Source organism: Rutidosis leptorrhynchoides, chromosome 5, assembly GCF_046630445.1.
Source record: "Rutidosis leptorrhynchoides isolate AG116_Rl617_1_P2 chromosome 5, CSIRO_AGI_Rlap_v1, whole genome shotgun sequence".
Lineage (NCBI taxonomy): Eukaryota > Viridiplantae > Streptophyta > Magnoliopsida > Asterales > Asteraceae > Rutidosis > Rutidosis leptorrhynchoides.
Genome location: NC_092337.1, coordinates 147,754,345 through 147,768,376, shown reverse-complemented (window position 1 = coordinate 147,768,376; position 14,032 = coordinate 147,754,345). Strand labels below are relative to the sequence as shown.

Here is a 14,032-nt window from a genome sequence, read left to right as displayed (position 1 = left end):
TTTCATCATGAAATAATTAATCAAGAAAAGAAAAAAAATAATAAATAAATAAATAAATAATAGGAGTGATCGAGACATACAACAGAATGGTACTACTTTGACATCAGTTTTCTATAATTAACAGACCAAAACAGATTTTATAACAGTTAAAATTGGATTTGCAATCGAAATTAGAATCTGCTTTGTACAATTCTTCTTGGCTTTTTATATACAATATATAATTTTTATTAATTATTGAATATAACTATATAATAATAATAATAATAATAATAATAATAATAATAATAATAATAATAATAATAATAATAATAATAATAATAATAATAATAATAATAATAATAATAATAATACATGATATAAAGATAACAATGATATTAGTAACAATTTAGAGGTATCAAATTTTAATTTAGAGGCATCAAATTTTATATCTATATATTATATTAAATTAATAATACACATAGAACTGATATTAATATCAATTTTGATATTTATGAAAATAGTAATATTATAACAACGATATTTTAATTATTTAATATTTAATAATTATATGATGTATTATATAATGACTTTTGTTGAATATTTATTATTTATAATTTTATACATGTTACTACATATCTATAATAATAATCATGCATAGAATTCATATATATACACATCGATTTATAATAATATCTTGCATACGTTTGTGTATATATATATATATATATATATATATATATATATATATATATATATATATATATATATATATATTATTTTTAGTAGTACTTGATTATTCTGTTTAATATTTTACATTTTTAATCGATTAAAACGTATCTTATTTATTATATATACACTTATGTCTATAGTTATAACTCTTTATTATATATATATATATATATATATATATATATATATATATATATATATATATATATATATATATATATATATATATATCTATTTACATACGATTGTTCGTGAATCGTTGGAAATAGTCAAAGGTTAACTGAATCCATGAACATAGTTTCAAAGTTTTCGAGACTCAACATTATAGACTTTGCTTATCGTGTCGAAAGTAAGTAAAGATAAAGTTTAAATTTGGTCGGAAATCTCCGGGTCGTCACACCATCTATATATATATTTCGGAACAACCATAGACACTCTATATGCAGTAATGTTGGAGTTAGCTATACAGGGTTGAGGTTGATTCCAAAATATTATATATACTTTGAGTTGTGATCTAGCCTGAGGCTTGTATACACGAGGTCGTGGATTGATTCGAGATAATATATATTGCTTTATTTTCTGTACATCTAACCGTGGAAAACTAGTTGTAGGTTACTAACGAGGACAGCTGACTTAATAAACTTAAACAGCAAAACGTATTAAAAATGTTGTAAATATATTTTGAACATACTTTGATATATATGTACATATTTGTTATAGGTTCGTGAATCAACCAGTGGCCAAGTCTTACTTTCCGACGAAGTAAAAATCTATGAAAGTGAGTTATAGTCCCACTTTTAAAATCTAATATTTTGGGATGAGAATACATGCAGTTTTATAAATGTTTTACAAAATAGACACAAGTAAATGAAACTACATTCTATGGCTGGATTATTAAACCGAATATGCCCCTTTTTAGTCTGGCAATCTAAGAATTAGGGAACAGACACCCTAATTGACGCGAATCCTAAAGATAGATCTATTGGTCCCAACGAGCCCCATCCAAAGTACTGGATGCTTTAGTACTTCGAATTCATCATGTCCAAAGGTAGTCCCGGAATGATAGGGGATATTCTATATGCATCTTGTTAAGGTCGGTTACCAGGTGTTCACCATATGAATGATTTTTATCTCTATCTATGGGATGTGTATTGAAATATGAAATCTTATGGTCTATTATTACGATTTTATAAATATATAGGTTAAACATATAACTCACCAACATTTTTGTTGACGTTTAAAGCATGTTTATTCTCAGGTGATTATTAAGAGCTTCCGCTGTTGCATGTTAAAATATGGACAAGATTTGGTGTCAGCATGCTTGTATAATATTATTAAAACTACATTCGAGATTTACTTTATTGTAACATATTAATATTGTAAACCAATATGTATTGGTATTGTGTGAGTGTGATATTTTAGATTATCATTTCTGGATAATCTAGGTGGTGACTTTTTTAACCTTGTCGATAAAATAAAATAAAGGTTATGGTTTGTTTTAAAAACGAATGCAGTCTTTGAAAAACGTCTCATATAGAGGTCAAAACCTCGCAGCGAAATCAATTAATATGGAACGTTTATAATCAATATGAACGGGACATTTCAAAACCGGCATGTAGTCTCATACTCCTAGCTCTTTCATTCAACGTACGATTCATACGTTCGACGACCCCATTGTGTTGCGGTGTCTCCGGTACCGTTTTTAACCTTCTAATACTGAACTTTGCACAATGGTCTTTAAACTCAAGACTACCATATTCTCCTCCATTGTCCGACCTTAAGCACTTGACCTTTAAATTGGTCTCATTCTCAACCATAGCTTTTCACTTCACAAAAGTACCAAAAACTTCGGATTTAGCTTTAAGAAAGTAAACCCATACCTTTCGAGTGGCGTCGTCAATGAAGGTGACATAATAACGAGAACCTCCATGTGATTCTACATTCGTTGGCCCAAAAACGTCAGTATGAACTAGCTCCAATTTCTTCAACTTTGGTGAATTCCCCGATTTAACAAAAGTTACCTTCTTTTGCTTCCCATAAGTACATGGTTCGCAAAACCCAAGCTCTATCTTTTTCAAATCCGGAATCCTACCACTCGAACTAAGAACCTTCATACCCTTCTCACCCATATGCCCGAGTCTTCGGTGCCATAGAGTAGAACTAGCCTCAACGTCAACCGTAGCAATCACCGTGTCTTCTTCAAACACCTCAACCATATAAAGAGTTCCCCTTTTATGTCCACGAGCTACGACACTACTACCCTTAATCACATCCCATTGGCGATTCTTGAAAGTAACCCCATTACCTTCTTCATCTAATTGACCAACCGAGATTAACTTCCTCTTTAACTTAGGAATAAACCTCACGTTCTTCAAAGTCCAATTAGAACCAAGAGTAGTCTTCAATATAACATGTCCTATACCTTTAATCTCGAGACTTTTGTTGTTTGCCAATCTAACTTTACCTTGATACCCTCGAAAATTCCTCATCACGCTCTTAGTGGGAGTAGCGTGAAACGAGGCTCCTAAATCCAAGACCCAAGACTCCACCGAACTTTCAATACTACATAGTAGTGCATCCTCCGTATCTTCCGCGGTCAATTTAACATCTTTAACCGGAGCATTCTTACAATATCTTTGATAATGCCCCTTTTGATTGCAACCCCAACAAATAACGTCACTTCGGTCTTTCGATGGATACCTCTTCTTGAACTTCCCTTTACCCTTCTTCACACCGCGATCAATTTTCCTACCACGGTTGTCGGTACTTAACAAAGAACCGGATAACAATTCTCCCGAACTTCTCCTACGAGTGTCTTCACCGAGAATTAAATCCCTTATTCCTTCATACGCAAGCTTAGTAGTATCGGTAGAGCTACTAACCGCGATAACCGTACCCGACCAACTTTCCGGTAATGATGAAAGCAAGATTAGTGCTTTTAGTTCATCATCAAATTTGATTTCAACCGACTCTAATCTTGAGACAAGATTGTTGAATTCATTGATATGATCCATTGCACTCATACCTTCCTTCATCTTTGTGTTGAACAATTGTCGCATGAGAAAAACCTTATTCGCCGCCGTAGGTTTCTCATACATGTTGGAGAGCGCCTTCAAACAATTAAACGTTGTCTTTTCATTCATGATATTACCTACAACGTTCTTAGCGAGTGCAAGACGAATCGCACCCAAAGCTTGACGATCCAAGAGCATCCAATCGGCATCATTCATGCCTTCGGGTTTGGTCTCCAACAAAGGTTGGTGAAGTTTCTTTAGATACAAGTAGTCTTCTATTTGCATCTTCCAAAAGGCGAAGTCTTTACCATCAAACCGCTCGATCTTTAATTTACCGTCTTCCGCCATCGTTCCCAACTCGAACCTTGAGCTCTAGATACCAATTGTAAGGATTATAGGACCCAAACCATAAGATTAATCACTGAGATTAATCACCCACTTCGACAAACGAAAGACAATAAAACAAGAAAAATTAAAGAATACGAGATTTAACGTGGTTATATGCAATCGAATGTCGATTACTTTAATCCACGGACCAACTAGAGAGATTTTTATTGATATAATTCGTAGATACAACCGAGGGTTACATTAGGATGCTTTATATAGGCCAAAACACCTTGGAGAACAAGAAAAAACTTAAATTTGAAAACTTCTCGCCAGACGAAGCCGCGCCGCTCCACAAGGCTCTGCGGCGCGCCTCAATGGCTATTTTCCGGACAGTAGGTTCCCAAATTTGATGCTCTGATCACACGCTAGCCGTGTCGCGCCTTCCAAGGCCGCGGTGCGGCTCCCCTGTTCGTCCGAATCCTTTATTTTGATACCCTTCACATCCAACACTGTATGTATTCGATAAATTTCTTACAAAATTCATTTGGTGCATCTATTTGTTTCACCGATTTAGTAATTGTAATCATGATGATGGAAACTTGCTAATCAGATTGCCAAGAAGAAACTCTTATTTCCCTGAGGTATATTGAGAGTGCTAATTTACTTTACTACACACCTATCAAAATTTTGCTACACATGTTAGTCATTTACCAGTTGTATCGTATTTTTACCACGGTGATGGTGATTGCAGGTGTATCACATTCTTAGCACGACGATGGTGATTGCATGTGTATCTCATTTTTACATTTCAATAGGGTTCATGATGTTATGAAGCAGCCACTCTTCAGAACCACACTTCACATGCTTGGTAATCTCCGAAGTGGTTGTCATGTATTGTTTTTATTTTTGGAATAATGTTCGTACAAGTTCTTTACGACTGCTATTTTTAGTATATTTTGTTTATTTTTTTCAGGTGTTCCACACACATGTTTATAACGATATTGGTGACCGTAGTCGTGCCTGCCATTATTGCGTTGTTGTTTTATGGCATGAAGAACGGCTAAGATCAACTACTAACAGCCTGAACTTTAAACGTTGCTTCGAAGGTGGTCGTTCTTATTTTCCAGCTCAAACTGAAACAATTTATATCTGTTTTGAAGACTGAAGAGGAAAGGTAATACTTTGCCGTTACATTTGCATAAATATTAATAAGGATTTGATTAAGAGAATGAGCACATTTTATAATAGTGTTCTTGCATTTTTTTTATTATTTTATTTATACGGAATAATTATATTAATATACTGTACATCTTTAACGCCATGGAAGTGCCCGGATACAAATTACTTATTTATGAGGGATTACGTCGACCGAGTCTATTATTTCGTTGAAACTGTCACTGTAAGTACAACCTTAAACGTGCAAATTTTGTCCTATACGTATTTAAACGAACGGTTAAAATTGTGATTTAATGTTGCACTTGAATTTTAGGTATCAAAGAGCATGGGCAGGGCCAAGTATGAATAGTAGTAGTTACATACAAGGATGGTTGCCGTGTTGAGAAACTTCGATACAAGAATCAGTTTGTGAGAATGAATAAAAATGATCCCAGGTATGTTAAATTAATCTTTATTGTAAGTGATTAAGAACACATTTAACTAATATTAAAGTGATATGTTTTTGCTTATTGAGTTTGTTGATTTTTTTTTTCAACCAAAGGTTATTAGATGGATTTGGCAAATTCCTTTGTTTATTTTTGTGTGTGTTTTCAGATCCTGCTGAATGTTGTAAGTATACTTCTGCTCAGCTCGATTCAACATTCATCACCAAATAGTGGTATGTTTTTACTTATTGAAGTTGTTGATTTTTTTCAACCAAAGGTTATAAGATGGATTTGACATTTGTTTGTCTATTTTTGTATGTGTTTTCGTATGCTTCGCTTCGCTTCGCTGCCATCACCTATTGTGGATTTTGCTGGCACCTAAATCGCATTTGTAAAATGGGTGTACGTATCCCGTGATTCATCATCTTCAAAATCCGAATTATAAACTAATACGAAACCGGCATGCGTTTTCACCCAATAGTGTGCTATATCCATCAATCTATAGAATCAACTTTGAATAATGATTCTTTTGTTAACAGGAGGGTATCTATCAATTGACAAGTATTGTAGCAAAAAAAAACAGGGTTGTAAGTGTAGGTCGACAAAGTGTGTTAAAGGTCGATGCATGTGTTTTTGGACTAAAGCCAGATGCAAAAATAAATGTGCATGTCAAGAATGTGAAAACATTTATGGCAAAAGAGGAGGTATACCAGTTTTAGATGTATTCGAACAGTTCATCAGTGACATATTTGTATATTATGATTATGTTAAGTATGTATCAGTGAGATATTTGTATAATTGATGCAGAGGAAAATGAAAATACTGCATCTGGAATCTTAACAATTGCAGCCATCGATGAGACTGTGAAGAAGGAAGTGAAAGTACCTGGATACGAATTTAAGTTTGAATCCTTTGATGTCATTTGGGAATTCAGTGTAAGCTTTTAATTTTAAACTTAAATATAAAATAATTCAATTGGTAATAGTGTTAATTTTGTTTGTTGTCTGTTATTATTGTGTTATGATGTCTAGCCATGAAAACAAAGCTTCAACAAGTGTAGGATATGGTAATTGCGAGATGATTATTGTCAAGAAGGAAGTGTATACACCTGAATTCGAATATGCTCCGACTCCTTTGATGTCATTTGGGCATTTGGGGTAAGATGTTCACCTTGAACTGTATAATAATATTGATCCAAAATGTGAAATTCCGGTATGCGTTAGGTTGATTCAAAAAACATTTGTCGAACTTATTATTACTTATTATTATTATGGATAATCGTTTTTCCAAATGCGGTGTTCGTAACGCAGTCGCTTTTTGAATACAACAATACATCATACGTTTAGTTATCTACTAGTGAAATGACCCGTGAAACCAATGGTTTGTTTAAACGAAACAGTTTAAAGATATGTTTTAGTTATTAAGTGAACGTAAATGCTAAAGTCATTTAGTTTAATGACCCATGGAATCGAAGAGTCCGACTAAGAAACTCGTCAGCTGAACATTTCATCAAACACCTAAAATGCATATTAAATAATCCACATCTAATTATAGAGATAATATTAGTTGTCATTTTATTTTATTTTTTTGAAAAGCAAGATGATGTATTATTAATAATAAGGAGGAGTTACAAGGCCCTATACAAATCTATACATTAAGGTAACGGAGTTACAAGTAAACTATAAGGTTGCGAGTAACCAACGAATTCCAATAGAAACTAAAGAGAGAATAAGAACTTGAAATAAACAAGCCGGACTAGAGAGGATAACAGTGACGATCTAGCGCCTACAAAGTTACACAAACTAGCCCGATTAATCAAACCCTCAATAGAGAAAATGGAATCCATGGGTTACACGTAAGTTACGTGTGTGAGCCTGTAGAAGATTAGCCAATCCCAACACGCTGGGGAGAATCTACAACGAAGAAAGAAGGATTTATTAGCCATTGATGCCATTCGATTATTTTCTTTTTGCGTGATCTTTTAGAAATCCAACAGTAGCTTTGGGTTTGAATTTCGGATAAAATCGAACCAGGAGACCACGTTTTTTTGGAGAAGACTTTCTGATTCCTATGTTTCCAAATTATGTAGCAAGTTACCCATTTGGTAGCTTGCCATATTGAAGAGCCGAAATTGCTGAGTGCGAATGGTTGCTTATTGATGATGGCATCTCCGAGATTGGAAATTAACGAGGCGTCTTGGGCCCACCAATCAAGAACAAGTTTCCATATGAGTGCAGCTTTTGGACATAAACATAGGATATGTTCGGTGGTTTCGAGAGCCGATTCACATAGGGGGCATAAAGTAGAATCGAGATCAATGCCCCTTTTATCGATTTCAAATCGAACCGGGATCTTATATTGAATTGCTCGCCAGATGAATATATATACTTTTTGAGGGATAAGTTTGTTACGGGGAATCGATAAGCTTAAAGCGTTGCTCCCAAGCTTTAGAGAGTTAATCAAGAATGTCAAGGATTTGGTAGTGAAAATTCCTGTGCGGTCAAGACTGTATTTCCAGGAGTCTTGTCTGTCGGATAAAGTTATGGAAGATATAATGTTATTTACTTCCCTAAGTTCGTTGGTAGCCCGACCACTGGGAGGTCTTAACCAACACCAATTACCAAATGAGGACCCATTGCAATGTGTAATTCTTTCAGCGACAGAAGCATCTTTATTTGTCTCAAGCATGTATAATCTGTGGAAAAGTGTGCTAAAACGTTCCGAGCCAAACCATGTATCATTCCAAAATTTAATGGACGTGCCATTTCCGAGACATTTTGAGATGGAAGAGGAGAATGCGGCACCTGTCTTATCTGCAATTTTTCCGGCTTTAATAATTTCTTTCCAAACCGTCCGACCTGAGATATTCCTGCAAGAAACGTTAGAGTCCAACCCCCCATCCCCCCCGTAAATACTAGTAATAATTTTAACCCAGAGTGCGTGTTTCTCATTTTTGAATCTCCACCACCATTTACATAGTAGCGCGATGTTTTTACTAAAAAGAGAACCAACATTTAGACCGCCTTTCTCGTAGGGTAAAATAATTTGATCCCATTTTATCCAATTAATTTTATTTTCATTTGATGACCCGCCCCAAAATTTTTTTCGTCTTTTAGATTCAAGGAGGCAAAGAATGGAGGAGGGAGCATGAAAGAGAGAAAAATAATAGAGTGGTATGCTACTTAGGATAGATTTAATTAGTGTAAGCCGGCCTCCAAAAGAGATCGATTTAGCAGCCCAATCAGAAAGCCTTTTGTCAAATTTTTCGACAATAGGTTGCCAGGAGGAAGGGTGAGATGAAGGTACACCGATGGGAAGACCAAGATAAGTGAATGGAAAGGTGCCAGAAGAACAGCTAATATAGTTAGCCATGTCTTCAGTCTCTTGGGGAGAAGTGCCGACACCGTATAGTTTACTTTTTTGGAAGTTAACTTTGAGACCAGAGATTTTCTCGAAGCATTTGAGGAGTTTGGAAATGTGTTTAGCATTTCTTTTACTCCATTCCCCGAAAAAGATTGTGTCGTCAGCGTACTGCAGGTGAGTGATAGAGATATTGTCATTGCCAACGTTAATGCCCCGCAGATGACCATTAGATAAGGCACGTTTGGTGAGGATGTTAAGACCTTCTGCGGCAATGATGAAAAGAAAAGGTGAGATTGGGTCACCTTGGCGAATACCCCTTTCGGGGTAGAATTCGTCAGTGGGAGAGCCATTGATTAGAACGGAAATAGATGAGGAGGAAAGACAAGCACGAATGAAGCTAATCCATTTATTACCGAACCCCATGTAGTGCATGGTATTAAATAGGAAGTCCCATTCGATACAGTCAAAAGCTTTTTCGAAATCTACTTTGAAAATGAGGCCTTTACTTTTTTTTCTCGTTTAAGTTCATCTATGATTTCATTTGCGATTAGCACGCTATCTAGGATGTTGCGTCCTTTGAGAAAGGCTGATTGTTCAGCCCCAATGACCTTATGAATAACTTTGGCAAGACGGTTAGAGAGGATTTTGGTGAGGATTTTATAGTAGCTACCAATTAGACATATAGGGCGATATTCGTTCAAGCCAATAGGGTTAGATTTTTTGGGGATGAGTGTGAAGAAGGAAGCGTTACAGCCTTTGGAGATTTCGGAGTTGGACCAAAACCAATCTAGTGCTTTGATAAGATCGTGTTTTATGAGGTCCCAGTATTTTTTGAAGAATTTCATGTTAAAACCATCAGGGCCAGGTGCTTTCGAACTTTCGCAGTCATGAATAGCATCCCAAATTTCCTTTTCTAGGAATTTGGATTCAAGGAAGAGGTTGTCTTGTGTGGAAATGTATTCAAGGTGAGGTGCATTATCGAAGGGACAGTGATTGTTAAGTTTGTTGGATTTAAATAGATTTTTGAAGTATAAATATGTTTCCTGTTTTATGATGTCGGGGTCTTCAATCCATGTTCCATTAAGTGACAAACCGTGTAAGTTATTTTTACTATTACGTTTTTAATGAAGTTATGGAAATATTTCGAGTTTTCGTCACCTTCTAGCGCCCATTTTATTCTGGATTTTTGTTTTAACATGTTAGCTTTCTTTTTTTCTTTATCAAGGTGTGAGAATTTATCATCAAGCCATTTGTTTTTCTCGGATTCGGAGAGAGGTCTAGTTTCAGCTAAAGCTTCCCATTCGTTAATCTTATTTAGGTGTTCTAGAATTTGAGTGTCAAGATTATCGAGTTGTGCACTATGTTTTTTAAGTTCCAATTTAACATTTTTCAGTTTGTTACGGAGGATACAATCAGGGCGATTTCCAGTCATGGGGATAGACCAGGCCCGATTGATGATCGAATCAGCGTCTTTGAGTTCAAGCCAAGTGTTAAATACACGAATGGGTTTAGGTCCAGAATTGAAATAGGTGTTCCTAAGGAGTATGGGACAATGATCAGACAGGTCACGATCGAGTGTTTTGGAGGAGATGTTAGGCCATAATTTTAGAATATCATCAGAAACAAGGAATCTATCTAATTTACTGAATTTCATTCTTTTAATGCAGATTCTAGTGAATTTTTTACCGCCTAGGGGGATGTCAATTAATCCGAAGTTGTTAATGAAGTTATTAAAATTAGTAGCCCACTGTTGGTTGAACTCACAATTCATGCGTTCTGAGGCATTTCTAACTTCATTAAAGTCACCGAATAAGATGAAAGGAGTTGTGAGGGAGTTTATAAGGGATGATAACTCAGACCAAAGTCTTAGTTTTTTGGAGGAGGAGTGTGGACCGTATACATTTATGAAAGTAATCTGAGAATCATAACCCGCCCATGATCCGCAAATTGCAAGAAAAAATTCACCTTCAATGGCGTGCTCGAAGATGAATGAATTACAGTCCCAAATAGTGATGATTCCCCCAGATGCCCCAACCGAGTCTTTTTGAACGAATTTGAAATTAGAATTTCCCCAGAATGATTCAATGATGTTGTCTTGAGTTTGTTCACTTTTAGTTTCTTGTAAACCAAGTATTGTTGGTCTCTCTTTACTACAAATACGTTTAAGCCAAGAAATTTTACCCAATTGCCCAAGACCCCGAATGTTAAGAGATATCGTACACATTATAAAGATAAGATAAAAACGAGGTAAAAGGAAGGATGTTACCGGGTATTCCACTGGATGCCGATGCTTTGTCCAAGTTCCTGTGTGTCCAAGCTTTTATCTTTAGATGAGCTTGATTTTTTCTTATTAATACCTCGTCCAATAGCCGCGGCAGAAACATGAGAATGATTTGATGCATTTTCATCATTTAAATACGATGTTTTGTCACATTTAGAGAGTTGTGAAAAACGTAGTTTTTGGCCACTCCTTGCTAGATGTTTGATATATAGCATGTTAGATCTTGGCCTGTTTTTCGGAATAGGGATAGGGACCTCGGTAGAGCTTCGGGAAGAGGGTTTAGGTTTTAAAAGATCATCTTTCGAGCTTCTCTTAAAAGGATGCTCTTTTTCTTTAGGAATCAGTTTCGGTTTAAATTCAGAGGTGGTTTTACGTTTTGTTTTGGGTTTGTTCTTGCCGATATGGAGGAGGTCGTTGAGGTTGAAAGGGTCTGAGGATGCGGTTGTGTTATGGGGTGGGGGTGGGTCAGGCATGAGGTTCATGGGGGAAATTGGTCTGTTCGAATGTGGGGAATTAGGAGTCGAGTCAGAATCTGCTAAACCAAGGTTAACAGGCTGCTGAGTTGTTGGGCAAGTGATCGGGCTGTTATGAGCTGGGCTTGCTGTTACCGGGTTGGAAAAGGTGTTGGGCTGGGGAGATGATGGGCCAGCCGTGTGTTGATCAGGAGGTGAAAATAAGTTTGCGAGTTGAACAGGTGGTGAATCTGAGTTTGCTGTTTGGTCAGGAGGGTCAATAGAGTCATTTGGGGCCGGTTGTACAGTGGGAGATGGAGAGGGTTCGACAAAAGGAGAATCGGGGACAACTTCCCTAGAATCGTAGCCATAATTATATGTATTTTTCGATCCGTTGCCACAATTAGGATTGTCATTAGTGTCAAAACATTTGGATTCCATACGTTTGGAGTTGCCAGGTTTAGGATACGAGGAGTTTTGATCAGACATGTTAACGTTGTTTGAAGTGTTGCGGTTTTGTTGCAAGTGATCTTTAGGAGGGTTGCCTTCAATCAACTCCTCGTCGTCTATGTTAGATTCTTCATCCGAGATCGGATCATCGTTATCCGAAACATCGCTTGTGGAGTAATCAGAGGGTGTGATATCATGACAATTAAACAATGAGAAATTTTGGACCTCTTTAATAAATACCAATGTTTGCTTAGAAACATCGTGACAAATCAAAGCATGCGAGTCAATGGGTTTAAAATCATTGGTTTTAATGATTACCGAACCATGTGATAGGTCTTGGTTATCATCGTTGGTGATTGAGCAATTAAAAGTATCGATAACTTGACCCCAATTGTTTGCAATATCACGGAAGGTAGAGTCTAACCAACATGTTATCGGAACCCCGAAGATGTTAACGTAAGCTAAACGACCTGAAGAAGAATATTCTTCAGGGTCCCATGGGTTGATATCATCGAGCCAATTCCATAAAGGATGGCTTTGGTTGTTAAGCATCTCGAGGGCCGGTCTTTTGTCATCATAGATAAGCATAATGTCGTGACCACCAAGATATTTGATCGTGAATCCTTCAAGGTTTTCGCTTCGGCATATCTCATGAAAATATTTGAGGTATTCAAGGTCCTTCACCTTACCGATGACAGCATGACCAAGTAAATCAAGTAAAGGTTCATTCGGATTTACCATAATAGATGGAATTTTTGAACCGTTTGATTTCTTATTCGAAAATGCCTTCATAAAACTTCGATCATCAATGGTTTTGGAGATATTAGAATTAGGAGCATGGGTGTTATTTTGTATGGGTGTTTGCTGAGGAGAAGGTTTAGAGGTGTCACTCGGTTTCTTATCCCATGCTTTGTATACCTTAAGAAGATAATCGCCAGCAACTACAAGGTTGAGTCTTCTGGCCAAGGATTCCTTATGATACTCAGGAACGTCTATGAATCGAACGAAACCAAATCTTTTTCCATTTTTTAGGGTTTTCTTTGGGATGTAAACCTCATGTATATTTCCATATCTTTTAAAAACAGTCCAAAGATCCACGGAAGACCAATTATCAGGGAAATTATAGAACAAATAAGAGGTAATACGGTTCTTATCAATCGGTTTAAGAGGTGCAGGTGTGTTAGGGTTCATGTTACCAAATTGGTTGATGAGATTTCTCGCAGATTCTCGTTGCTTAAAGTGATTATAAATGAGATTGGAAGAAGAATTGAGTTTGGTAATATTAGGGTTAGGGTTTTTGTTTTAAAAGTGTAAATTAAAATATAAACTTAAAAATTGGTTTCCTTATGCCTAGTTTTTATAACTTCTCGTACTCAATTCAAAATAATTAATTAAAATAATTTAAAATTATTAAATTTTAATAATTAAATAATTGTTAATAAGATTTAATATTAATAATTAATTAATAAGATTTAATTTTAATTCTAATTAATTAGATTAATGACATTATCCACCATGCTTAGATTTTTTTTTTTTTTAACAAAGAAATTAGCCTAATAATGAAATTATCATTATAGGATTTCAATATAAACTATAGATTGTTACTTTGCTTCCTAATATAATTGATACTTCATATTTTTATATTTTGCTTGCTATCTTTATTGTATTTGTTGTTTGTATTGTTATTTTTTTTGAAAGGCAAATTCACAACACTCATTAACACGAATATTTACAATCACGTATATGTCCCAGGTGGGACTTGAACCCTCAACCTCTTGGTTAGAGGGCAACCACGATACCGCTGGACCAAAAGCCCTTAATTACGCCATGCTTTTA

The 14,032-nt window shown here is 35.6% G+C and overlaps 1 protein-coding gene and 1 long non-coding RNA gene across 3 annotated transcripts; one reads left to right on the top strand and one right to left on the bottom strand.

Moving 5' to 3' along the window:
• The first annotated feature begins 4,628 nt into the window (after nucleotides 1-4,628).
• Nucleotides 4,629-6,941, top strand: LOC139850688 (uncharacterized). 2 transcript variants are annotated; one of them, XR_011760109.1, is made up of 9 exons: nucleotides 4,629-4,690; nucleotides 4,801-4,917; nucleotides 5,023-5,223; nucleotides 5,377-5,448; nucleotides 5,539-5,659; nucleotides 5,820-5,883; nucleotides 6,132-6,354; nucleotides 6,458-6,585; nucleotides 6,682-6,941. It is a non-coding gene; the product is annotated as an uncharacterized lncRNA (long non-coding RNA). The 2 variants fall into 2 exon arrangements; XR_011760108.1 differs by having other exon boundaries at nucleotides 5,820-6,052; nucleotides 6,190-6,354.
• A 2,554-nt stretch (nucleotides 6,942-9,495) lies between these two features.
• LOC139849089 (uncharacterized) lies at nucleotides 9,496-11,237 on the bottom strand. Its single transcript, XM_071838763.1, has 2 exons — nucleotides 10,172-11,237; nucleotides 9,496-9,926 (listed from the first exon to the last, which is right to left on the bottom strand). The coding sequence occupies exons 1-2, from the start codon at nucleotides 11,235-11,237 to the stop codon at nucleotides 9,496-9,498; spliced, it is 1,497 nt and encodes a 498-aa protein (XP_071694864.1).
• Nucleotides 11,238-14,032: the final 2,795 nt, after the last annotated feature.

Bases quoted from the DNA above. Each gene is read 5' to 3' on its own strand.
- LOC139849089 (XM_071838763.1), bottom strand. From the start codon at position 11,237: ATGTGTACGATATCTCTTAACATTCGGGGTCTTGGGCAATTGGGTAAA. The intron at 9,927-10,171 runs GTGACGAAAACT...CCAAATTCCTAG, and splicing joins AATAAAATGGGCGCTAGAAG to AAAAGGAAATTTGGGATGCT.